General features: G+C 48.4%; 1 protein-coding gene across 1 annotated transcript in view; it reads right to left on the reverse strand.

Annotated features, from left to right (window-relative positions):
• The window catches only part of ATM (ATM serine/threonine kinase), a 1,319,133-nt gene that overhangs the window by 200,358 nt on the left and 1,091,782 nt on the right, over nt 1–26,993 (reverse strand). The window contains exon 52 of the mRNA XM_069202321.1: nt 9,205–9,363. Coding sequence (XP_069058422.1) covers nt 9,205–9,363 — 159 coding nt within the window. The remainder of the gene's footprint in view (nt 1–9,204; nt 9,364–26,993) is intronic.

Here is a 26,993-nt window from a genome sequence, read left to right on the forward strand (position 1 = left end):
CAAGGGTTATGCTAGACCGTAGCTTACCCAAACTTAGGAGACTAGAAATCCTAACAACTAAGTGTTGTGTGTACCTAGCAGCTAGTAATGGTCTTTCCTGTGGAAAATAACCAGTGACAGAGTGGCAACACAATTGCAAGGGTCTTATCCCACCGCTGCACCACCAATGTAGGAAGCTGGCCTGGTGTGTGGTGAGCATCTATGGTGTTATCACCTCATACCAGCTAGCCACTATTCGTGAGGTGTAGACAGTGTCTAGGAAGTCAGGGTCTCTAGAGGTAGCTGTGGATGAGCAGCCAAGACTTATCTAGAAGAAATGCAAAGCTTATGCAATAGCACTACAGTCACACAGCACTTACACGCATGAAAGAACCACACAGTGTTACAAAAATAAAAGGTACTCTTTTTTTTGCAACACAAATACTAAAACACTGAATAGGCAATACTCCAATAGGAGGAATGTAAACACACTATTATGTACACCTTGGAAGTCAGTGATAAGCATAGAAAGCAATAGCAAATAGTAAAATCAAAAATAAATAGTGAAGGCCCTAGGGGGAGCCTAAACCACATACTAAGTGGAATGTGAAAGGCTGTGCCCCACCCAAGGAAGTTGAATCAGTAGGAGGGAGCTGGATCAACTAGGACACCCAAAAGGTAAGTACCAGGGTGTCCCCAAGCGAACAGAAGAGAAGAGATCAGTACCGGTTTTACCCCCAAGCCCACAGGAGAAGTTTGGAAAAGGACCAAAAGCGGATCCTGACCGAAGAGGACCAAGTCCAATTCGAGTTGCACTGTCCGGCTGTGGCATGAGCCACTACCCTCCCTTCTGTGGATGCAAGACCAGGTCGACAGAGGATGAAGAAAGTTAGCAGTGCAGCACAGGAGCAGAAGACGAATTCCAGAAGTGATGCAAGTGATGTTCCATGTTGGCGGTCATGACGCATTCAGTCAGTGGTGCTGGAAAACCACCAACAAGCCTTGGCAAATGCAAGAGTCAGAGAAAAGGGTCTTGCAAGGCTGAAGAGGACCAGCAAGGCCCAAGGGACTCGACCTAAGGAAGGGAGTCGGAGGTGACCCTCAGCAGCTGGGGGAGTCACAAGAAGATTCGGCACCCCCCACAGTCAACCCACGGGCAGCAGGCACAGGAGTCGCAGTGAGGCCCACTCAGCACATCTGAAGAGGAGTCCCACGTCGTAGGAGCAGCAGACAGGAGACTATGCTTTGCAGGAAGGAGTGCCTGGGGCTACAAGGAGCCTGAAGATCCCTTGTAGGAGGAATAAACATGCCTTGGTAGCTGCAAGAGTCGCGGTGCAAAGGGGTATTGTCCTGCAAGGAGAGGCAAGGGCTTACTGTCTCACAAGTTGGACAGCTGGTAGAGAAGACCAAGGGGACCACTCCAGACCACCACCTGTGATGCAGGATCCATGAAGATCCAGAGGAGAAGGGATCCACGCAGCCAGTCTTCATTGCAGTTGGTGCCTGCGAATGCAGTGGAGTGACTCCTTCAATCATAGGGAGATTCCTTCTTATTTCTTGTGCAGGCTGAAGACTTGTTGCCCTCAGAGGATGCAAAGCCAGGGAAATGTTGCAGTTGCTGGAAGGAGCCGGAGCTGGAGCTGGAGTTGCAGATTGTCGGTTCCTGGATGGGTTCAGTTCCAGTCCTGGAATGCAGAACGGTCCTGATGGAATCTTGCACATTGAATCTGAGGTCCGCCCAAGAGGGAGACCCTAAATAGCCTAGAAAGGGGGATTGGTCACCTCGCAGGGTGAACACCTATCAAGAGGGGGCTGTCACATCACCTGCCTGACCTGGCCACTCAGATGCTCATAGGGGCCTTTGCCCACCTTGGCTTCAAGATGGCAGATTCAAGTGGCCACCTGCAGGAGTTCTGGGCACCACCCCTGGGGTGGTGATGGAAAAAGGAATGGTCATTCCCCGTTCCATTGTTCAGTTTTGCACTAGAGCAGGGGCTGGGTTTATGCAAGGAGAGCACCAAATGAGCCCTTCAGGGCATACCGATGTCTGGGGGAGGCTACCCCTCCTAACCATGTAACACCTATTCCAAGGGAGAGGGTGTTACCCCCCTCTCCCACAGGAAATCCTTTATTCTGCCTTCCTCTGCCAGAGCTGGTGAAGCAGCAGGAGGGCAGAAACCTGTCTGGGGGTGGCAGCAGCATGGGCTGCCTGGAAAACCACAGAAGACTAGTAGGAGGCAATGCTGGTGGTCCTCTAAGGAGCCCTCAGGGTGCATGGAATCATATAACCAATACTGTAAATAGTATTGAGGCATGATTCCGACATGTTTGATACTAAACATGCCCAGGTTCGGAGTTACCATTATGTAGATGGACACAGATCGTGACCTGTGTCCAGTAGATGGGTAAAATGGCTTCCCCGCGCTTACGAAATCCAGTGACATGGAGCTGGAGTTCGTAGGGTCACTTCTGCTCATGCAGGGGTGCCCTCATACACAGGTACCTGCACCCTGCCCTCTGGGCTAGGAGAGTCTATCATAGGGGTGACTTAGTGACCTCTTGCAGTGACCTGTACTGAAAAGGTGTATGCACCTTTTCTCACAGGCTGCAATGGCAAGCCTGGAGACACAAATTGCATGGGCTCCCGTCTGTGGCACAATATATGCTGCAGCCCATAGGGAACCCCTGGTGCCCCAATGCCCTGGGTACCTAAGCACCATATACAAGGGACTTATATGGGGACACCAGTATGCCAATTGTGGGGCGTGCTAAGTCCTAAGCAACCAAATTTAGAGGGAGAGAGCACAATCACTGGGATCCTGGTTAGCAGGATCCCAGTGAACACAGTCAACACACACTGAGGCAAAAAGTAGGGGTAACCATGCCAAAAAGAGGGTACTTTTCCTACAGGGTCTGCAAACCAAGATCATACTAGGAAGTCCTACATGACCGAACGGCCAAAATAGACATCCCTGTGGACCTGGCTGTCCAGGAAGTAGGGTTTGGTTAATGTGTGCAGGGATGGCCACAATGCCACCAGGCAGATGTCCAGGACTGGAACTTTACGTGCTGATGCAGTGATTGCGGCTTTTGCTCTGGTGGAATGAGCACGCAAAACCTCAGGAGGTTGCTTCTTAGCCAAAGTGTAGCACAGTTTGATCCAGAGAGCAACCCATCTAGAGATGGTTCTCTTCTGCACCACCCGTTCTTTCTCGCACCCACATAACCTACAAAGAATTGACCGTCTTCCCGGAAGTCTTTGGTATAATTGAGGTAGAACACCAGTGCTCTTTTTGGATCCGGATGATGGAGTCTCTTCTCCTCACAAAAAGGATGTGGGGGTGGATAAAAAGTAGGCAAGGTCATGGATTGGCCTACATGAAAGGGCGTCACCACTTTAGGGAGGAAAGAGGCCTAGTACAAAGCACCACTTTGTCAGGATGGACAAAGATGAAGGATGGCTTTGAAGAAAGAGCTTGTAGCTCACTCACTCTCCGTGCAGAGGTGATGGCCACACAGAAGGCTGTTCTTAATGTGAGGAGTCGAAGAGGACAATTATGAAGAGGCTCAAAAGGAGCACACATGAGGAAAGTAAGTACCACGTCCAACCCCCACTGGTGCATAAAGAACGGGGTAGACGGAAACATGTGGGTAAGACCTTTAGGGAATCATGCCACAATGAGGGATTTAAACAAGGAGGGTTGATCAGGAAGTCTAAGTAAAGCAGAGATTGCAGACAGATAACCCTTAAGGGTGCCCAAAGCAGAGCCCTGCTGGGCAAGAGAGAGAATAAACAAGAGGACCTCAGACAGTGCTGCAGAAAGGGGATCAACGGTTTTGTTGGTACACCATGCCACAAATGTATGCCCTTTTGGTGGGCGGATGCCTGGCTGCCAAGATAACATCACATATTTCGGGGGGAAGGTCAAAAGCTGTCAACTGCCGCTGCTCAATCTCCACGCAGTAAGACAGAGACTGGACAGGTTTCCGTGGAGAACTCTCACCAGCTGTTGCGACAGAAGATCATCTCTGTTAGAAATCGGGTCTCTAGTTGGCAGAGGTATACACCCTCTTCCAAGTAGGGACCACAATTCTAGTCGGGGTAATTCACAACACAACCCACATTATCTGGTGCTCACTCTCCGGTAGTTTGGCACAGAGCAGGTAGGCGTAACTTAGAAGGCAATGTGTAAAGTGTTTGTGGTACAGTAACACAGTGAAGGCACCACAAAGATACACCACACAGGTTTAGAAAAATAGATAATATATATCTGAATAGAATAAGGTCACAATGACATAAATCCAATGTACACAAGCAAAGTTATGAATTTTTAAAGATTAAAACTCCCCTAAAGCACTTAGAAACTCAAAAGCCCAAATGGGGCTATCACGGCATCATTGACGTAGTTGTTCCCAATAATCCGATGCCACGGGTGTGGGTCACGGAGTTGCACGGACCCCCAGGCACAGTACACCTTTGGAAACGAAGAACCAAAGACGTCGCACGGAGTTGTGGAGATGAAGAGCTGCTGGAGCCGGTGCGGTGTCAGTTCCTTACGGTGTCCAGGGAGGTGAGGCATCGGCTACCTACTGCGAGGCAGGCGAGGCGTCCATTCCATCCTGTTGCAGAGGGAGCTGCTGCGGCATTGGTGGCAATGCATTGGTTCCTGGTGACCCAGAGGGGTTAATAAATCCAGTCGGTCAAGACGTGATGAGCTGACTTTGCAGTGTCACGATTACACTGCATGATGTCAGTGGCATCTGGGCGACTTCAGACTTGCGTTGCGGGTTACGGACATTGCACGCAGTGTGGACCACAGAGCCAGAGCAGGCAGCAGTGCAGCGTCGTGCACTGGCGGCGGTGCTGGAGTCGCTGAAGTCGGAGCTCAAGTCACTGAATTAGGAAAACTATCTAGAAGCTAGTAGGGGAAGTCTCTGTTGGCCCTGAGACTTCCGAACAGGAGGCACACTCAATCCAAGCCCTTGGAAAGCACCTTTGGAGAAGACAGAGTCCTTCCAGCAAGGTCAGGTGCCAGCAGGGCAACAGGCAGGGCAGCAGTCCTTCTCAGCAAAGCAGTCCAGATGATTCCTTTGGGCAGTCAGGCAGTTCCTCTGACAGAGTGCCGGTGTAGAACCAGAAGTGTCGGATTTGGTGAGGTCAGATACCCAGTTTTAATACCCAAAAATGCCTTTGAAGTGGGGGAGACTTCAAAGAGTGGTTTTGAATTGCACAAGTTCTCCTTTCAGCCCAGTCCTGTCTGCCAAGATCCCTGCGGGGGTCATCATTCCATTGTGTGAGCGCAGGCCAATGGTCTTTGAAATTTAAGAGGAAGCCCCTCCACCCTTAATGCCCAGGGAGACCCTTTCAGTATACAGATGAATGCAGATGTGACTGAGTGTCCTGTGTTTACGGCTGTCTGGGTCAACCAGCACATACCAGACGTGGATTGGAGACAGGGCTGCAAGGCACAGATGGCAGTAAGTGCACAGAAATGACCACTTTCTACAAGTAACATTTCTAAAATAGTAATCTTAAATCCAACTTCACCAGTAAGCAGAATTTTTTATTACCATTCTGCCAATACTAAACATGACAGGGCTACTCCCTCCAGATCGGAATCCATCACTTAAAAGTATAAGAGGGTAGTACTAATGCTAGTCTATCAAAGGAGCAGGCCTCACAGTAGTGAAAAACAAATGTGTGAGTTTTTCACTACCAGGACATGTAAAACACATAGGTACATGTCCTGCATTTTACTTATAGAGCACCCTGCCCTATGGGTTACCTAGGGCCTACCTAGGGGTGACATACGTAGAAAAAGGGGAGTTTAAGGCTTGGTAAGTAGTTTTAAATGTCAAGTCGAAGTGGCAGTGAAACTGCACACACAGGCCTTTCAAAGGCAGGCCTGAGACATGGTTAAGGGGCTATTTAGGCGGGTATCACAATCAGTGCTGCAGGGCCACTAGTAGCATTAAATTTACAGGCTCTGGGTAAATATAGTGAACTTACTAGGGACTTATAGGTAAATTAAATATGCCAATTGGGTAGGAATCTAATGTTACCATGTTTAGGTAAGAGAGCACATGCACTTTGACACTGGTTAGCAGTGGTAAAGTGTGCAGAGTCCTAAAACCTGCAAAAACAGGGTCAGAAAAATGGAGGGAGGCAAAAGGCTGGGGGATGACCATTATAAGGCTGTCAGGTCTAACCTGTGTCCCCTCACCCCCACCCCATTCAAAAGTGGGGAGAGCTACCCAATCTCTTGGCGGCTGTCATTGCTAAGGCGGAAGAATCTGGAGAGACCATCAGCATTGGAGTGGTCAGTTCCTGGGCGATGCTCCACTGTAAAGTCCATAACCTTGAGGGAGATGGACCACCTCAAGAGTGTAGGATTAGGTGTACAATAAATGCTTAGCACTACCCTCTGAAAACCTAACTACTCGCCCACACTACCACAAAATAGAGCATTAGTCCTAACAATTGGGGATCCACTGGACTCTTTGCACAATGTACTTCCTTTTAGTGCACTTTATACAGAGCCCGCTTTCTTCACTCACCAATGGTGCTACTAGTCTTTTCCACATTTAAAACTACAATTCTGGATTTTTACTGTTGGAACATGTAAAATTACATGCTCCACTTCTTAATATACAGCAGCCTGCTTTAGAAATCATTAGGCCTATTTTAGGGGTAACTTACAAGTATTAAAAAGGGAGAATTTGATTATGTGATTACTTCAAGTGGCAAAATCGAGACAGTGGTTTTACTCTGCCCTTCCAGTCTGCAGTGGCAGACTGGGAGCTATGTTATACTTTAAACCACTCAGGGTGGCACAGAAAGTGCTGCAGTCCCTGAGAGGACACTAACTTACAGGCCCTGGGTACCATATACAAGGGACTTACACGTAAGTTTGCTTATTATAAGCCAATTTTGCATACACATTTTAGGGTCAGAGCACTGCCTCTGAGGTCTGATTAGCAGGTCTCATTGCACTCTCAGAGTAAAAAAAAACAGCAGCATAATTTCAAAAACTTGACCATACAAAAAAGACATTTCCTTACAGATGGCACTATAAGGTCCATCCAGTGTAAGGTCCCTTCAGAACTGTGAACCCACCAAATCTTGAACAATGGACTCACACCAATCAGTGAAGAACTCACTGACATCCTCAACACCTTCATCGACTCAGCCATCTTCCCACGAGCTTGGAAAAATGTCACGATCACTGCCCTGCTGAAGAAACCCTCAGCGAGCCCAGGCAAGTTTACAAACTACTGACTTTTCTCCTTCCTACCTTACCCAGCCAAAATCATATAGAAAGCAATCAATGGATGGCTCATCACCACTTAATCAACCACCTACTCCTTGACACAACGCAGTCCGGATTCAGACCCAATAACAGCACGGACACAGTCCACATCATGGTGAGAGAAGACATCCACGTGATTCTGGACAGAGGAGAAACCGAAGCCCTCATCCTACTGGACCTCCCAGTAGCATCTGACATGGTTTCACACCTCATCCTCACCAGACGACTAAACAAGTTTGGCACCCAAGGACTTGCCCTCCACTGGATCTTCTCTTCTTGACAGGAAGAACACAGACAGGCTCTTTACTCATCAGATGCTAGAGAACTCGTATGCTGAGGTCGCTAAAGCTCATCCCTGAGCCCCACCCTCTTCATGACCCCTCCGGCCAGGGTTATCTGTGCCATGACATCAAGATTCTCCCCTACGCCAACAACATTCAACTTATACTGTTGATTTAAGGCAAAACCCTCAATACAAGGAACAAGTTCACTGCCTGCATGTCTGAGGTAGCCAACTGGGTGAAGTCCAATTGCCTCAAACTTAACACCGACAAAACGGAAGGAGTGCTGTTCGAAAAACAAACCTCCCCATGGGACTCCACCTCATAGCCAGCTGATGTCGGATTAACTCACTCACAAGACGGAAACCTTACAACTAGCTGTACATGCCCACATCGGTCACTACTGTCGCCACATTTGCCTTCCTCACACCTGAAGATGCTGAGGAACATCTTCAAATTGCACCCGAGCAACACCAGAAGACACCGTACCCATGCTCTCATCACCAGCAGGCTTTACTGTGGAAACGCTACACCGGGATCACCAAATATCTCACCAGAAGACTGCAAAACATCAAGAATGAAGCAGTAACACTAATCCTCAACTTCCGATGCAGAACTCACATCACACCTGAAGTTCCACTAGCTTCCGATATACAAGCGTGCATGTTTCAAGCTCCTCATCCATACTCACAAAACATTTCACAACACAGCCCCAGTCTACTTAAACAGCTGCAACTCCCTTCACTACCTGTTGAGGCACCTCAGCAGGACACTTTTTATAACACATCTCTCACACGTACAAAGATGATGAGCCTTCTCATACATGGCTCCTAACGCATGAAACGACTTACCATTTCACATCATAGCCACCTCCTCTCTTCTTAAAGTCCACAAGAAGCTGGAGACCTGCCTCTTTCACTAGCTATCCTCCCCCACAATCTAGGCCAGGATCGTACACTTGCACAGCTCCAGCATACGCTTGGGAGTAATAGTGCATGCTACAAACACACATTAAATTATTGAAGCAGCAGTACTGAAAACATACAACATTAAACACAGAAGACCATGATGTGTAGCAGCCTGTGGACTTGATTACAGAAACCAGGATACGCCTGGGTAAGGAGCAGTAATGTGGAACTGGGAAAGGGCAACTTAGCCACTGTTAAACCTCATCTGCAGTTAATTCAACAAAGAGCACTTTCGCCATCTCCTGATATGCTTCAGAAGTAAGGCATTTAAGGTCTGCATCTATACCTATGGCTATCAATGTTCATTCAAGTAAACAACTCCCAACAATGATTCTGTGGGTCTAATATACTTTCTATGAGAGAAATATGGTTGCAAAACTTAGAATAATGATTTACATTGACATTGAATCTAATCCATGTGAAAGTTCCCTGGTTATGGGCAGTGCGTTTAGTGATTCTACGACATCACCAACATAGACGCATTCTTGAAGTATTATTTTCTTAATCTTTAAAAAAAAAAAAACACAAATTTGCTTTTGATCAGGCTGATGTTCTAGTTGTGTTAACATTTATTAAATTGAACTCAGTCATGCATCTGGAAGTAAATGCTCTTAATGTGGTTTGTGTGTAACATTTAAAATATATGTTAAAAAACAGGCCTCATACCACATCGAGTTGGGAGATCTGCTTTGGTGTGTTTTTAGTCAATCTGCTTCTTTTCACTGCCTCCGGTTTTGCAAGAATTTCATCCTTGTTGGCGTTGGCAAGTGCCAAAATAATGAACAGCGTGTGGTATGGGTGATCCTGGGAGATTCTGGAAATTAGCTGCAAAGAAAAATTGGATTTAGTGGTTTTAACAACAGAGTTTGATGGTTTGCTGAGGCTCTGTCATGTAAACTATTACCTTTAAATCCTTCTCCAACTGAAACCCTAAGAAGAACAAGTTACTTACCTTCAGTAACACCTTATCTAGCTGCAATTCCTTGCCTTAGAATTATCCCCAGGTGTCAGACTAGATCTGGACATTTTGCGTGAGCGGTACCCCTGCATGCCGGTAGGTTGGCTCTGCATGGCATCATCTGCGTCGGAAGTGACATGTGCGGATCCCTATATAGGTGCCACCCTAGCGAGCTGATGTCAGTTTCTTTTTGCAACTTTCTATGCAAGGAGCAAAGAGCAACAAAGAAAAATGATAACTGGTGAGGAAAATCTAGGCCCTGAAAGGTGAATAGCCTTGACTCTAGAAAATTGTTTGCAGAGAAAGGAGGATGGGTGGGATAGTAAGGAATCTGAAGTTAAAGTCTCTACCAGATAAGGTGTTACCTAAAGTAAGTAACTTGTTCATCTGATAGAGACATCTAGTCACAAGTTCCTCAGCTTAGAACAGATGCACAAGCAATACCTCCAAGGAGGTGGTTCTGCAAAACGGTATCACACTAAAAAGTCCTGTAGGGCTGAACGGGCAGGTGCCCATCATGACGGACCTGACTGTGTAGGCAGTAGAACTAGGTGAGCGTTTGCAGAGAAGCCTACTTTGCTGCCTGAAAGATGTCCAGTATGGAAACTCCATGTGCTATAGCAGTGGTCGCAGCCTTAGCTCTGGTAAAATGAGCACGCAAACTCTCAAGGGGGCTGCTTCTTTGGACCTGCGTAGTCTATTTTAGTGCAGAGCACAATTCATTGGGAGATGGTCAGTTACTACACAGCCTTTCCCTTCTTGGTCCCAGCATACCCCACGATGAGGTTGTTGCCCACCTGGGACTCTTTCATGCAGTCGAGGTAGATTGACAATGCTCTTTTATCTTGGTGGAGAGACACCTGACTACCAAGATAGCATTGCAGACTTAGGGCAGAAGGTCGAAAGCTGTCAGCTGTTACTCTTCAATCTCCACACATGAAGGCAGAGCATTGACAGGTTAGGTTGGAGAACCCTCCCCTGTTGCTGTGACAGAAGAGGCAGCCTGATTGGAGGCCAGTCCGGAACCACAAGGATTATTGGGCCCGGTCATTCTTGATCTTCTTGAGAACGCTGGGCAGAAAGACAAACAGGAAGCCTAGTTCCACTCGAGAAGAAAAGAGTCTATTAGCAACTGCTGCTTTAGAAACTCCCACATTCCAAACTGCTGACATTGCGCAAACAGAGCTAACCAAGGCACTCCCCACTGCTGAGAGAGTCCTCTCGCCACCTCCCTATGGATATGCCATTCGTGATACACTAGGCATTTTCGGCTGAGTTTGTCTGCTCTGACGTTCAGAGTGCCCACCTGATGCTGAACCATCAGGAATGTGCCCTGATGTTCCAGACATGTCTATATGAGTAGGGCCTCTTAAAGGGTCGACAACCCCATCCCACCCGCTTTTTACAGAGCCACATGGCAGAGGTACTCTCTGTGAATACCTGCATTAGCCTTCACCCTAATGAAGGGCAGAAAGGCTTTCCATGCCAGCCAGGTCGCTAAGAGCTCCAGCAGGTTGTTGTGGAGTCCTGATTCCACTGGAGACCAGAGTTCTCTAATCTCCACCTCTCGTATATGGCCGCCCCATCCCAGAAGTGATGCGTCTATCACTACTGTTTGATCTGGTTGGGGATGGGAGAGGGGTCTGCCACTGACCCAATTGCGGTTTGTTAACTACCATTGCAGCTCTTTTGCAGTTCCCTCCAAGATCTGGACCATGTCGGAGAGATTCCCCTGATGCTGCACCTACTGAAACTTCAGGTCACACTGCAAAGCCCTCATATGCCAGCTGGCATCTGTCACAAGCAGGATGCAGGAGGCCGGCGGCCTCAGAGTCAGTTTCACCAAAACCCAGGCTAGAGGCTGAAACATCGGTCTCATAGCCTGAATATCCTGGACTAATCATTCAGAAGAATAAGCCTGAAACTGCACTGTACCCAGAACAGCTGATGAAAGGGAAGAGTCTGAGAGGAAGTCAGGTGTGACTTTGGCAGTAAAACCCAGAAAGTGAAGGAGGTCTATCATAGTCTGGAGGTGGGACTTCCTGGGGCGAGCCCACCTTCAACAACCAGTCATAGAGATAGGGAAAGACTGATCGACCTGATCTCCGCAGATGAGCTGTAACCACTGCCATCACCTTATTGAACACCTGAGAGGCAATGGTAAGGCCAAAATATAGCACAGCAAGTTGAAACTGCTCATGGCCCACTATGAACCGCAGGTAATGCCTGTGGGCAGGGAAGATGGAAATGTGGAAATAAGCATCCTGCAATTCCAATGCTACCAACTAGTCTCCTAGGTTGAGGGCAGACAGAACTTGAGAAAGTGTGAGCATTCTGAATTATTCCTTTTTCAGGAAGAAACCGTGAGGGAGCAGGTCCACAATAGGACTGAGGTCTCCTTTCTCTTCGGGAAAATAGCTAGAATACCCACCACAGCCTATTTCTGGCATCAACCCCGTCTCTATGGCTCCCTTGGCTGGCATCAACCCCATCTCAATGGCTCCCTTGGCCAAGAGAGCTGCTACTTCCTTGCAGAATAGAGAGGGTTGGTCCTCCGTCATCCTGTCGCAAGAGGGTGGTATGGTTAAAGAGGTAGTCATGAAGGGAAGGGAGTGCCCCTTTGGACAACCTGGAGAACCCAGCAGTCTGATGCTATTGACCTCCAGTGGGCGAACTAAAGAGGATTGGAGGCTGTGGCAGAAGGGGGGTGGTGGACTGGCCTGACCTCTTGCTTCCTGACCTAAGGGGTCTGGGGCTGGGGCTACAGCATCCTCAGCCATGCAGAGGCTAGGGAGTCTGCACACCGCAGTGACTGAGTGGGTAAGAACACAGCTGGAAGCCCTTTCCACGGCCACAAAAGGCAGGCTGGGGGGGCTAAGAAAAGGCCCAAGGACATGACCATGGCTCTGCTATGCTTGAAGCACTCCAGTGATGAGTCCACTTTGTCTCCAAATAGATGGGAGCCATCATAGGGCATGTCCATAAGTGAAGCTTGGACATTCCCTGAAAAGCCAGACATCCTCAGCCGGGCATAGCACCTAAGGGCTAACAATGAAGAAACCACTCTGCCTATTGAGTCGGTTGTGTCGAGCCCACATCTGATCATGAACTTGCCAGATCTCTCCCGTCTGCCATAGCTTCGGAGAGTATGACCCAGGCCTCCTTTGGGTCCATGGGCACCACCTGTGAAAAAGAATCCTCCAGTGCATGGGAGTAACGGCCCAAAAGGCATGCAGTGTTTAGGGACTGCAGGGCTAGGCTGTTGTAAGAAAACATTTTCTTGTCAAAGGTGTCCACACTCTTGGATTCCCTATCCAGTGGGGTGGTAGGGACCGCGCCAGGATTCACACATAAGGGGATGCTTTGCCACAAAGCTCTCTGGGGAAGGGTGTTACGCAAGAAAGCTGGGGTCCTTTGGGGCATGGTGATGGCAGCAACCAATAGTCATGTTCATAGGGGGCCCTTGTGCAGGGTATGGACCATGTCCCAAGCAGGGCATCTATAAGGGCTTCATTAAACGAGAGACGAAGCTCTCAGGGGACCACTCTTGCTGAAGCCCCTCTGTCAAGATGTTAGCCTTGACTGGCACTGAGGACAGGATAAGGTCCAGGACCTCAGTTGCCCTTCTCACCACCACAGCAAAAGAGACACCCTCCTCCCTAGCCACAGTAAGAGTACAGACCATGCCACTATATGGGGAGGTGTCCCCAGTCCATTGGCATCTCCAACAGTCCATGTTGGGGTCTAGGGGTAGGTATCCTTCAGGGTTCACTGACTCCTTCCAAACTTCCACAAGTTGTAGCCTGTAGGAAAAGGGCTCAGAGCCAGTCAGAAGGGCAAGCCTCCAGTAGGCATCAGAGTTGGACGCCCTCCCCTCTGTGTCAGATTTGGGGATGAGATGGGGACGGCGGCGCTGGGAGCATCATCATCAGTACCGCCGTCAGGAAGGTTGAGGTGGTACTATTGGTGCCGGTCCAGATTAACTCATGGATCCAAGAGCCTGACTGGTGCCGGGGCAGACCCACTGGTGGGGAACCAGGAGGGGTCCCTACCCAACATGCGGGCATGAAGACGAACCTGTGGGGACGGCCGGCCCAAACATGAGGTGCATGGTCTCATAAAATTTGAGCTCCAGAAAACCCAGGAAGGCGTAGAGCCGGCCCAGGCACAGACAACTGCAAAGCCATGACTCCAATGACAACGTTTCCTTGTCTCGTCAGATCACTTTGACGGATGGGTTGAAGTCGAAGAAGTCTTTGACTTCTTCTTCTTTTTGTGGGACTTACCTGAACGCCTAGGTGACTCTGACTGCAACCAAGATTGATGGCTATGTGAACAAACCCGGGACCTTCCTCTCAACCATGATCAAGACTATTGCGGTGTCGCATGTTGAGCTGCAAAGATCTAAAGGGACTGTTCCCTCAAGGCCTTAGGGTGCATGTCACAGCAGTCGACGCAGGTCTTAACATCATGGTCGCACTCGAGACACTAGAGTCATTCAAGATGCAGGTCTGTCAATGACATCTGTCAATGACAGGCACCGCAGGCCTTGAGGACGGCTTTTCGAACTGACATTCCTGACAAACCAGGAGAAAAGATCTCGAAAAAGCTTTGACAAAAGTTGAAAAATGTTCAGTCAAAAAATGACTGGGGGCAGCTCTCCCTGGATCTGCGCTGACTCGTGAGGAAAGAAAAGAACTGATGTTACCATGCTGGGGTGGTGCCTATATAAGCACCGCACACCTCACTTCTGGCACAGACAACGCCATGCGAAGTTGAACCATGTCACCTACCGGCGTTCAGGGGTACTAATTTCTAGATCCAGTCTGATGCCTGTTGATAATTCTATGGTAAGAAATCTGCAGCTAGAAGTCTGTATCATTTCAAAGGAATTAATTTTAGGACATAGTATCATATTGTCTGCACATGAGAAACACAACTGTAAATGCAATATGTAAGATGCATTAAAACTGGTGGTACCAAAGTTGCTACAAAACAATGGGCTAGCCCAATGTATCAACTGAGAAACATTGTTAAACAGCATAGCCCCAATGGAGAACAAAAACAGTAGTGGAGATGTACTCACAGATTTTTGCCTTGTCTGAAGTAAATTTCAGACTACCATGGAGTTCATAAATGATTCTTAAAGTTTTCTCGGGAATCTGCTGCAGCTGAATAGTGTCAGGAGTTATTGTGGAATTCTTTTGTGAAGTCCATTTTACCCATATTCATTTCCATTTATGAATGTGTAAATGCACATGGTGTACATTTACACGTCAACAACACAAAAGAGAAAATGTGCTTCCCCATGGGGAAAATGATTTCCCTTTAAAGGAACCCCTTTCTTTACAAACCCACCCATGTCTGAGGTGTTACACACCATCCCTGGATTCTCATATCCTGGTTACAGATTTATTTCTGCCACTGACAGGATTAAATCTTTTTCAAAGGAGGAAAATCTGATTTGCAGAAGTTTGTGAAAATCCACAAACTGCTAAAGGCAAACACCATGGTGGTGTCATATTATACGTGAGGAAATTACATTTATGGCCATGTTTTGTAAATACACAAAGTAAGTTTCCACTCATAGCACTAGCATATTTTTTAGGAGCACAAATGGCTTTGTAAATCGTGCCCAAAGTTGAGAACATGGGCAACACCGAATCAGAACTCCAGAGGAGGTGGGCCTGAGGCGACTAACAATCAAAAAGTCTTACAACACAAAATTGGCAAGATGGCCATACCTGCACCCAGACAGGTGAAACTGCGATTGAAACCCACATTATAGCTCGACAGATGTCCAGGAAAGGAACATCTCTGGACAACACTAAATAGGCAGCCTTAACCCTGGGTGAATGGGCCTTAATGCCCTGGGGCTCCTTCATGGAAAGAGCATAGCAGATACTAATTGAGAGGATAATCCAGATAGAAACAGTCTATTTTTGAATAGTCTTGACCTTCTTGGGTGTAGTGCAGGGAAGGAATAGGTGATCAGACCATTGATGATTAAGAGTTCTGTGGATGTAGAGACTAAGAGCTCTGGGAGGATCCATACTGTACTAATTCCCTTCCTTATTGGTAAAATGTGAAATAAGATATAACAATGGCAGAGTAATAGATTAGCCAATGCAGAACAGAGAAACCACCTTTGGAAGAAAGAAATCTAGTTTGAAGTATGAGTCCATCTGGAAAGAAAAAAAGCCACACAGGTGCATATGTATGGAGCCTGCAGCTAGCTGACCCTATGAACCAAGGTGATGGCAATTCGGAAGTCTTAAGTATGAGCAGTCTTAAGAAACAATTGTGCATAAACTTGAATGGTGAACATATAAAAAAAACTGAGCACCAGATTCAAGCCACACTGAAGCATAGCAAAATGGGAAGAAAACATGTAAAGCAATTTATTCACATAATGGTGACTTGAAAAAGGATTGCTGATTTGGTAAATAAAATAAAATAAAATAAAGGCTGTCAGAGATGACAAAAACTCAACTTTGTCAAAAGCAAAGCTTGATTGTACACCAAACAATAAAATGTGACCACCACACACAGATTTGGCATAGAGGCGACATCTGCAGAGATGATGCCCATCACCTGACAGTACAAAGCAAAGGCACTCAGGTTGTCTGACTTAATCAGTAAGCATTAACTTGGAATTTCTGGAAGTTTACATTAAGAACCTGCCCCCATGCTAAAAGAAAAACTAACCTCAGAAAAAATGAAAGAAGGGGATACAGAGACAGGTCAGCCCGATGTGACCATAATCACATGCACACAGTTCCGATATAGTTTCCTTAGAACACAAGGAAACAAAGTAATGGGTGGCAACATTCAGAAAGCTGGGAAGTTCAATTTCAAATGGAATGTGTCTCACAGAGCTCCACACAGTGGTCAGTAATGTTTTCGTGAATGGCAAAGTGATCTCCCAGAGGGCTGCTCCAGTGGACAAAGATAGACTGATTCACTTCCAAAAATGCCACTCTTGGTTAACAAGGTGAAGCTGACTGCATTATTCGGCTCTCACATCCATAGACCCGGCCAAATGATTGATGGCAAGTCGAATATTATGAGTTTAGACTTAACACTTCAAAGCACAGAAGTCACAGGCCCACGGAGCCCTACTTGTGCACCTTTCATATTATGGTCATGATGTAAACAAGAACTTCAAACAGCTGGCTACAAAACAAGGACATGGATACCTTGGGAACCAGGCGGATCACCTGAAGTTCGAGCAGGTTTATAGAATTTCAGCTCCACAATGGAGCACAGTCCTCTGATGTCCACAGCACTGAGATTCTTACCTCAGGCAAGGAAACATCCATCACCACCAGAGCAACTGCTGGCAGAGGGCAAAAGTGTCTCCAACAAGTCAGACATCCCCCAGCATCAGCCACCACCTTAGGTGCCAAGCTGCATCTAAGGAGAGTCGAATGGTCTCTGTCAGAAAGGTTCCTGTGGTGGGCCCACTGAAGACAGTGGCACCACTGAAGTGCTTGGATATGTTAATTAATATGAATGACAAACAAGATACAGGAGTTGAGAAGCCTTCAAAAAAGGCAGCAGAGCTGTTAGTGTCAGTAGATAAAGTCCTCTCTAGAAACATTTGAGCCATACTCCGAATGGCTCAGACTCATAGGAGACGGGAAGGCTTTGACAGTGACAGTGTTGAGCTCTGCTCAATGTAGAGGAAGGGCTATGTGGACCGGAGTTGTGACATGAGGGAGCTTAGGGAAGAACAAGTTACTTACCTTTGGTAACGCCTTATCTAGTAGAGACAAATTCTAGTTGCAGATTCCTTACCTTTGAATTTCCCAAGGCATCAGACTGGATCCGGAGATCTGAACAGTAACTCTGCACACCAGTAGGTCGCATCAATCGGCTCTGCATCCGTCATCGGCATCATCTGGGCTGGATAGGACGTCGCAGGTTCCTACATTGGTGCCACCCCTCCTACATAGGTGCCACCCTGCCGCACTGACGTCAGTTTCTTTTCATTACTTTTCACACCAGAAGCGCAGAGCCATAATGAAACGGACTACAGGTGCATCAAAACTAAGGCCCTAAAGGGGGGAGTCCCTGTCCCTAAAAATCAGTTTACAGAGCCGGGAGGATGGGTGGGTCGGTAAGGAATCTGCAACTAGAATTTGTCTCCACCAGAAAAGGCGTTATTGAGGGTAAGTAACTTGTTCTCCTGATACAAAATTCAAGAAGCACATTCCTTACCTTTGAATAGATACCCCAGGGACAAAATCAACGGAGGAGGGTCTGAGAACCAAGTTCATACTAGAAAGTTCTGCAGGACCAAACTGGCAAAGTGTCCCCTTCCTACGGTCCTGACTGCCCAGACCATAGTGTTTACTAAACATGTGCAGAGATGCCAATGTTGCCACCTGACCGATATCAAGGACTGGAACTTTGCATGCTAACACAGTAATTGCAACTTTAGCTTGGATAGAATAAGAACGTAAACACCCAGGGGGTTGCTTTTTGCCCAGTGCTTAGCAGATCGTAAAGCAGAGTACAGTCCATCTGGAGATGGTCTGTTTGGAAAGCTAGCTCTGGAGATACTATACCAAAATGAGGTATAGTGTGCACAGAGTCCAAGGGTTCTCCAGAGGTGTGACAGAGGCTAAAGTAGATAATACTAATGCTTTCTTTTGTGGGTAGTGTGGTTGAGCAGTTAGGCTTATCAGAGGGTTGCGCAAAGCATTTTTTTTACACACACAGTGAATAAATGAGGCACACTCAGTTATTAACTCCAGGTGATTTGTTTTATATAGCAAAAATATAGTTTGCTACTTTATTTCTAGAAGGTCTTTGTTGTTGGTAAGTACAGTTGTCAATAAGTATCAAGCATATGTATCAAATGTACTTTGTTTGGTATTCGCAGGTATACCAGTTTACAAGTAAGTAGCACTTTTCTATTTCAAAAGTTGACAGTGAAATGTTTCTTAGAAGTCAATAGAGTCCTAGGGTGCAAAAAGTGTTAGCACTGTTAACAGGTAAGTACACAACTTAAGATTCCAGTCTTTGGGGGTTAGGGTGTCCACAGGTCAAAGTTTAGGCTGACCCCAAAAGTGAACCATCAACAGGGCCGGCTGGGTGCAGAGGTCAAATTTGGCCTCCGGTTTACAATGGAATCCTATGAGGACTGGGGGTGCTCTGTAGAAAGCAGATTGCAGGTAAGTAACCACGATTCCAGGACACAGGCCCGGGGGGATTAGGTCAGCACCGGAGGGGCCACACGTTTACACCAAACACACACCCCTCAGTGGCACAGAGGTGGCCGAGTGCACAATGAAACATAGCGCTGGGCGCCCAATGCTTTTTAATAGGGGGACCCCGGGGGTCACAAAAGATGCTGCAGGCTAGGTCTAGGGGGTCGGTTCCGGGATACCAAAGGCTGGACAGGTAGAGGAGGCGCTCGCTGGATGGACGTTGCTGGAGTGTCGGTCAGATTCCCAAGGCCAGGGGGCTGTGCGTGCAGGGGTCTCCTTGGGTGTCGGGTATCTTCTTCAGATCCGGTTGCTTTCTGGAGTCAGGCTGCAGGTGTCGTCGTGTTGGCCTCTTCAGCTCTGGACACCTTACAGGTGGTCCCAGCTAAAGGGGCCACTCCTCCTTGTTTTTCCTAATTTTCCCGCAGGACCTACTGTAAAAAGCGGGGCTTGGTGACGGGGGGAGCGCTGGGGGGGGGGGGGAGAATAAGCAGTAGGCATCTCCACTCGCTGGAGTGCCCTGGGGCACTGTAGCAGGAGGCCTGAGTCTTTGAGGCTCACCGCCAAGTGTTCCAGTTCCTGCAGGGGGAGGTGTGAAGCTTCGCTTCTGACCCCAGAGAGCACAAACTAGTCTGTTAGTGGCAGGCTGATGAAGTTTGTAATAAACTACCAGCCCATGTACATAATATGGCCACACTGCACTTACCATGTCTAAGAATGGACTTAGACACTGTAGGGGCATATTGCTCATGCAACTATGCCCTCACCTGTGGTATAGTGCACCCTGCCTTAGGGCTGTAAGGCCTGCTAGAGGAGTGACCTTCCTATGCCACAAGCAGTGGTCTGTGAGCATGGTACACTGGAAGGGATCCTTTGCAGTTTCCTTCAAGATCTGGACCTTGTCTGAGAGATTCCCCTGATGCTGTGCCCACTGGAACTTTAGGTCCCACTGAAGAGCCCACATATGCCACCTATCGTGTGTCACCAGCAGGATGCAGGAGGCCATAAGGCCCAGCAACCTAAGAGTAATTCTCATTGAAATCAAGGACAGATGCTGAAACATCGGTATCACAGCCTGAATATCCTGGACTCGCCGCTCAGGAGAATAGGCTGAAAATGCACTATGTCTAGAACAGCTCCGATGAAAGGGAGCATCTGAGAGGGAGTCCGGTGTCACTTCAGCACGTTCATAGTGATCCCCATCAAATGCATGAGGTCAGCCATAGTCTGGAGGTGGGAGATTGCAGCTTGGGCTGAGCCTGCCTTCAACTGCCAGTCGTCAAAATAGGGGAAGACTTAAACCTCTGATCTCAGCAGATGAGCTGCAACCACCAACATCACCTTGATGAACGCCTGAGGGGTGCCGGTAAGGCCAAAGCGGAGCAGGGTGAACTGAAAGTGCCTGTGGCCTACTGTATACCGTAAGTAACATCTGTGGGCAGGCAGGACGGGAATATGGAAATAAGCGTCCTGCAGATCCTACGCTACCATCAAGTCTCCTGGGTCCAAGGTAGATAGAACCTGAGCTAAAGTGAGCATTTTGAACTGCTCCTTTTTGAGGAAAAGATTGAAGGTCTACGATAGGGCAGAGGCACTTGTCTGAGGAACAAAAAGTAGGGGGAATAGCAACAATGACCTACTTCTGGAACTGGAACCCTCTCTATAGCTCCGTAGGCCAACAGAGCCATAACTTCCTCGCAGAGATGGGACAAGTGATCTTTCGACATCCGATTGTAGGATGGTGCATGGGTGGAGGGGCAGGCTCGAAGAGGACGGAGTGGCCCCTTCGGACTATCTGCAAAACCCACCTGACGTGATGGACTGCCAGCAGAGGAGGTGATAGTGAATCCTATCACCAACTGCTCCATGGTGGGAGAGACTCAGACTAGGAGAGTTTAGAGGTTGCTGCAGAGGAGGAAGATTGGAGGGGGAGGGGGAGGGGGCAGACTTCCAGACCGCTGGCCACCTGATCGACGAGGCTAGTCGATCCTGTGCCCTTGGTCACGCAGCAGCTGGGCAGCATTTGAGGCACGGTGGCTGGCCGAGAATGGATGTGGTTAGAGTCCCCTTCCATACCCACGAAAGGGGCGAAAGCACTTGAAGCGTTCAAACATCAAATGTGCCTAGTCTCTGAAGAGGGAAGTGCATTCAAAGGGCATGTCCAAGGAAGCTTGGACATCCCCTGAAAAGTCAGACGTCCTCAGTCAGGTGTGGTGCCTCAGCGTCACTGTTGATGGATCGGACCAACGCTTGCTGGCGTGGAAAGAAAAGAACTGACATCAGCGCTTTTGGATAAAAGCAAAAAGGACAGATGGTGGACTGAATGCTAAACAAATCAAACATTCACCCCCAGTCACAGATCTGGGTTTGATCCATCGTTTTTTTGTTCACCAGCCATATGCAAATCAGTCTGGACCCTGCTGCCACTTGGAACAGCCCAGTCTGAACTGCCACGCTAGGTCCTCGCTGCACAAGAAACAAGCATCTTGGGACCGGTTTCGAGGTATCACCCCTCTTCAGTCAGGCTAGCATGAATACAGTGGCACAGAGAGCATGAGACCCACGTCTGGGCAAAACGAACCGATGATGGAAGGAATGCTGAACAAATCAAACATTCACCCTCAGTTGCAGATCTGGGTTTAATCCACCGTTTCTTGCTCACCACGCTACCCCAGTTTGGACCCAGCCATATTCAAATCAGCCTTGACCCTGCTCCCTACGGGCCGGGACTCTGACAGATGCAGAGCTGATCAACGCCACCTAACAGCATGCAGGAGTACTGCGCACAAAACTCCCGGATCCAGTATGACACCTGAGAAAATTCAAAGGTAAGGAATCTACAACTATAAGCCTCAATCACATAATCCCAATTCACAGAGCAGGGAGATTTCACTTAGGAAAGCCTCCCTCACCTGCTGCTGTGAACCTGCACAGTACAACGAGTCATTGAGGGATGGAAATACACGTATGCCTGGACCTACAGAGATGATGTGTTTACAACTATCAATATGAACTTTGCGGAGACATGAGGCACCATCCTTGGGCTAAATGGCAGGACTGCACACTAATAATGAGTGTAACCCTCTACAAATCACAGTAACTGTTGGCGCGACTGCAGACCAGGTATAAGAAAATAAGCATCCTGCAGATCTAGTAACATGGTCTAGTCTCTCAATTGCAGGGCCAATAGGGCAACATCTTGAATTTATCCTTGTACAAAAAAATAAGAGTACATGAAGGTTTTCAAATATGATAAAAGCCTCTGTTCTTCTTGTGGACCAAGAGTAACATGCCTGTCTGATCTTGTCAACTGGAACTATGTTTAGAAATGCGAGACTCAATGGTGGAAGATTGAGAGCAAGGTCCACAGAGGGTGCCAAGAGCTAGAGGGGCGTGGGGTAGCAATTCCTGAAACAGAAATGCTTGTCATATAATTAGTCACCTGTCCTCCAACAGAAGACAAAAATTCCATTGAGGGTGAGATAAAGCGATTTGGTGGAAGAAGTCGGAGAGGAAGAGGATGAAGACTGATGCTGCTGGTGCACTTGGCATCCAATGGAACCACTGCATTCTCTACAGCAAGGAAACATTATATAGAATATTGGATAAGTTGAGAGGTCAACTCAAACCAAGCTGCACCTGACTGAAGAGCCCAAACTAGGGTGAGATTTGTTATGTTACACTATGTTATATAGATGTGTGTGGCACAGCTTTGCACCTGAGACTGCAAACAGGTAATGGAGCAGGAGCGTAGGCCCAGTGGTGCTCCTAGTGAACAGACAGGTCTTCAGCTTTTTGCGGAAGCTGAGAAGCGGAGTGGGAGTCCTGATGTGTTGAGAAAGTTTATTTCAGTTTTTGGCGGCTTTGAAGGAGAAGGCCTTGGGTTGTTTGAGATGGGGTTCAGAAAGTACCTGGCTTGACAGTCTGGGATGGACTGCTCCTATTGGAGCAGGACCAAGGCTGATTTGCATATATCTCTGTCTAATCTAAAGTTGCATGGGGGGCAAAAAAACTAAACAAAAAAAAGGGCTGAGATGAGGAACAAGTAATTACCAGTACCTGAGATTCATTCATTCACTCCACTCATCACTTATTTGTTTGATTCAAGTTGGTGCTGCTGGTAAGGTTGTACCTGGGTGCTAGCCCCTGCGTTTCATGTTTTGCTGGTAGAATTTGAGCAAATTTCCCCAAAAAGGAAGAAACTGTCAAAGGGCATTGCAGGAAAGTAGTATCTTTCTAACCTGGTTACCCCCATTTTGTGACTGGTGTCAGTGTGTTTAGACTGTAGTGCACTGTGAGTCTGCTAACCAAGACCCCAGTGTCTGTGCTCTCTCCTCAAAATGTAGTTGCTGGTAAACTTTTACACCCCACAATTGGCATACTGGTGCACCCATTTAAGTCCCTAGTATATGGTACTTAGGTACCCAAGGCATTGGTACAACAGGGTACTTCCATGGGCTGCAGCATGTATTGTGCCACTTGTGAGAGTCTATGCAAATTGTGTTTGCAGACCTGTCACTGCAGCCAGCATGAGATGGTGCATGCACCTTTCACTTCAGATACAAGGCGTGCCTTATATCATGGTCACTGCACTTAGACACTGTAAGTCACCCTTCTGGTAGGTCCTTCAGCCCAACGGCAGGGTGCATGTTCCTAAGTAGGAGGGTGCCCCTGCATGAGCAGGCTACCCCTACAAACTTCAGCCTCCATTCCCATGGGCTTTGTAAGTGCTGGGAATTCATCATAAGGCAGGAGTGGTCCAACTACATAATGGCTTCTCCGAACCTAGGCTTGTTCGGTATCAAACATGTTGGAATCATGCAACTACACCGATTCCAGTGCTAGCTGCATGATTCAAACTACTCTGGGGGTTCCTTAGAGGATCCCCCAGTTCTACCTGTGCAGCCTTAAAAGGTATGGCTGCCAGCCCACGCTACTGATGACCCCAGACACTGTTCTGCCCTCCTGCTGATGAGCCTAACTCAAGCAGGAGAAGGCAGAACAAAGGATTTCCTGCAAGAGAGGGGTGTGACCAACTCTACCTTTGAAACTGGTGTCTCTAGGCTGGTGCCCTCCTTGCATAATCCGGTTTGCACCAGTTCAGGAACTCCCGGTTCCTGCTCTGGAGCGAAACTACACAAAGGACAGGGTTAGTGACCACCCCCCTGTCCAGCTCCTCCCCTAAGGAGGTGCACAGAGCTCTGCCAGGTGGCTAGTTGATTCTATCTTAGAAACAAGGTGGGCCGAGGCCCCTGGGAGCATCTTACTCTTTAGACCAGGGTGATGACGCCCCTGACACGTCCTCTGATAGGTGGGTCACTTCAGAGAGTGACCAACACCCTTTTAGGGTTACTTAAGGGCTCCCCTAATGGTGGGTCCTCAGATTCATTGAGCAAGACTTTTCAAGGAATTCTCTGCAAGACATCATCTGCTCCTGGCCTCCGGAACCGCGGCTGCTCTGCTTTTGGAAAAGAAACAAGACTGTATCCAGTTGGGAGGGCTGCAACATTATTTCTCCAGCTCCTGCAAGAAATCCTGGAACATCCTTGGCTGTGCATTCTCTGGGTTCACAAGGGCCCGGCCTCCATTCAAGAAGCAAGAAGGAATCTCCCTTGGAGTGAAGGAGTCACTCCAATGCACCCGCAGGGACCCCAAGATGACAACTACTGGCTGGTGGATCCTGCTGTCTCCATGTACAATGTAAAGGCTCTGCACACACGTGGTGGCTGTGTGATCCTTTCCGGGTCTAACTTGTGTTACAAATCTACACTGATGCCACTGCTGGGTTTATGGAAAAATGAACCCAGAGATGCCCCTGTATTTTAGCAAAACTTTTAGTGCAGGACTGACCGGTCTGTGCCAGCCTGCCACTGCCAGACGGGTTTCTGACCTCATGGGTTGAGAGCCTTTGTGCTCTCTGTGGCCAGAAACAAAGCCAGCACTGGGTGAACGTGCTGCACATCTCCCCCCTGCAGGAACTGAAACACCTGGCGATAAGCATCAAAGGCCACAGGGCACTCCAGCTAGTGGAGATGTCCACACCCCAGACAAAGCCCCACTTTTGGCGGCAAGTCTGGTGGGAAAATTAGGAAAAACAAGGAGGAGCGACCACTTCAGCTAGGACCACCCCTAAGGTGTCCAGAGCTGAAGTGACCCCCTCATTGCAGAATCCTCCATCTTGTTTTGGAGAAGAGGGACCAATTGAGATAGGAATGTGCCCCCCCTCTCCAAAGGGAGTAGGCACAGGAATGGTGTAGTCACCCAGGGAGACAATAGCTGTCCTGCAGGTCCAGCAACTTCTATTAACCCCCAGAGGACAGCCTGCCCAGCAGAGGACCAAGAACTCCGAGGACAGCAACCCTGTCCAGAAGAAACCTCCAAGAAGGGACTCCAGAGCCGCTCTGGATCTTCAAGCCTTTCTCACTCTGCACCTGATGCCCATGACCCAACTCCACGTGGCCTACTGGTCCAGGGAAGGTCCCCAGGCGAGTCCGACCACAAGTCCACCCTGGGTTGACCCCTCCTGGCCAACACAATGACACCTGCAGCCTGAATCCGGTGGACCCCCATGACTGCGACCGGATCTGATGAAGATACCCGATGCCCAAGGAGACCCCTGCACCCGCAGCCACCTGGCCTTGGGGAATCTGACCAATGGTCCAGCAACATCCAGCGGGCGTCTCCCCTACCTGTCCAGCCTTTGGTTTCCCGGAACCGATCCCCTGGACCCAACCTGCAGCATCCTTTGTTCCCAGCTCTGTGTTTGCATCCTGCACCTGGCTGCCCCTGTGCTGCTGAGGGTGTGTGTTTGGTGATGACCTAATTCCCCCGTGCCTGTGTCCTGGAACCGCGGGCTTACCTGCAATCTGCTTTCTACTAAGCACCCCCAGTTCTCATAGGATTCCATTGTAAACCCAATGCCAAATTTGACCTCTGCACCCAGCTGGCCCCATTGGCTACGGCTCTCTGATCCCTGTAATGCCCCTAAATCCAGGATTTAAGGGCTCCCCTAAAACCTAGCACTTCAGATTCCTGGGGACGTCAAGAAGACTACAAGAAGAAAGAAGGACTGCTAAGTTGAACCCCAGCAGAGAAGACTGAAGACACCAACTGATTTGGCCCCAGCCCTTCAGGCCTCTCTCCAGCTTCTGAAGCCCTGCTACAAAAAGGCAACGCATCCTGCAGGACCAGCGACCTCTTAAAAGCCTCAAGAGGCCTGCTTGCACACCAGAGGATCAAGATCTACCGTAGACAGCAGCCCTGTCCAGAAAGAAACTCCAGCAAAGGACTCCAGAACTGCCCAGCATCCAGAATTCCTGCCCACTTTGCACTTGACGCCCACGGCCCATGTCCTGGTGGCCCACCGGTCCAGAGCAGGTCCCCAGGCGATTCTGACCTAGTGTCCACCCTGGGTTGACCCCTCCTGGCCAACACAACAACACCTGCAGCCGCAATCCGGAGGACCCCCCCTGACTGCGAGAGAACCGGATGAAGATTCCCAGGCTAAAGATACCCCTTTAACCGCAGCCCGCTGGCCTTGGGGAATCCGACAACAGGTCCAGCAACGTTCAACAGGTGGCCCTCCTCCTTGTCCAGCCTGTGGTTTTCCAGAACCACCACCCCGGACCTAGTCTGCAGTATCTTTGTGACCCCTGTGTCCCCGTATTGAAGAGCAATGGGAGCCCGATGCTGTGTCTGCACCCTGCACCCGGCCGCCCCTGTGCCACTGCACTGAGGGTGTGTGTTTGGTGCTGACCTGTGGCCCCTCTGGTGCTGACCTAAACCCCCCACAAACAGCTACTTACCTACAAGAAGGCCTGATTCCAATGGCCTCCAGTCTCCACAGGAGCCCATTTTAAACCCTGCATCATCTTTGACCTCTGCACCTGTCCGGTCCGTGTTGCTGGTGGTGGGTGTTTGGGGTTAACTTGAACCCCAACCTGTGGACATCCTAACCCCTGGAGACTGGAAATGTAAGTATTATACTTACATCAGAATCGTACTAACTTTTCTTCCACCCTAGAACTGTTTCTGAAAATTGCAGTGTCAACTTTTAAAACAGATATTTGCTATTTTCTTGAAAACCGTTTAACTTGGCAAGTGGTGTTGATACTTACTTGCAAATGTACTTACCTGCAAACTGAATCTTGTGGTTCTAGAAATAAAGTAACAAAATATATTTTTGCTACATCAAAATCATTGGCCTGGAGTTAGTAATTTAGTGTGTGCCTCTTTTATTGGCTGTGTTTCCAACAAATGCTTTGCGCTACCCTCTGATAAGC

This window comes from Pleurodeles waltl, chromosome 8 (assembly GCF_031143425.1).
Source record: "Pleurodeles waltl isolate 20211129_DDA chromosome 8, aPleWal1.hap1.20221129, whole genome shotgun sequence".
In the NCBI taxonomy this organism is placed as follows: Eukaryota; Metazoa; Chordata; class Amphibia; order Caudata; family Salamandridae; genus Pleurodeles; species Pleurodeles waltl.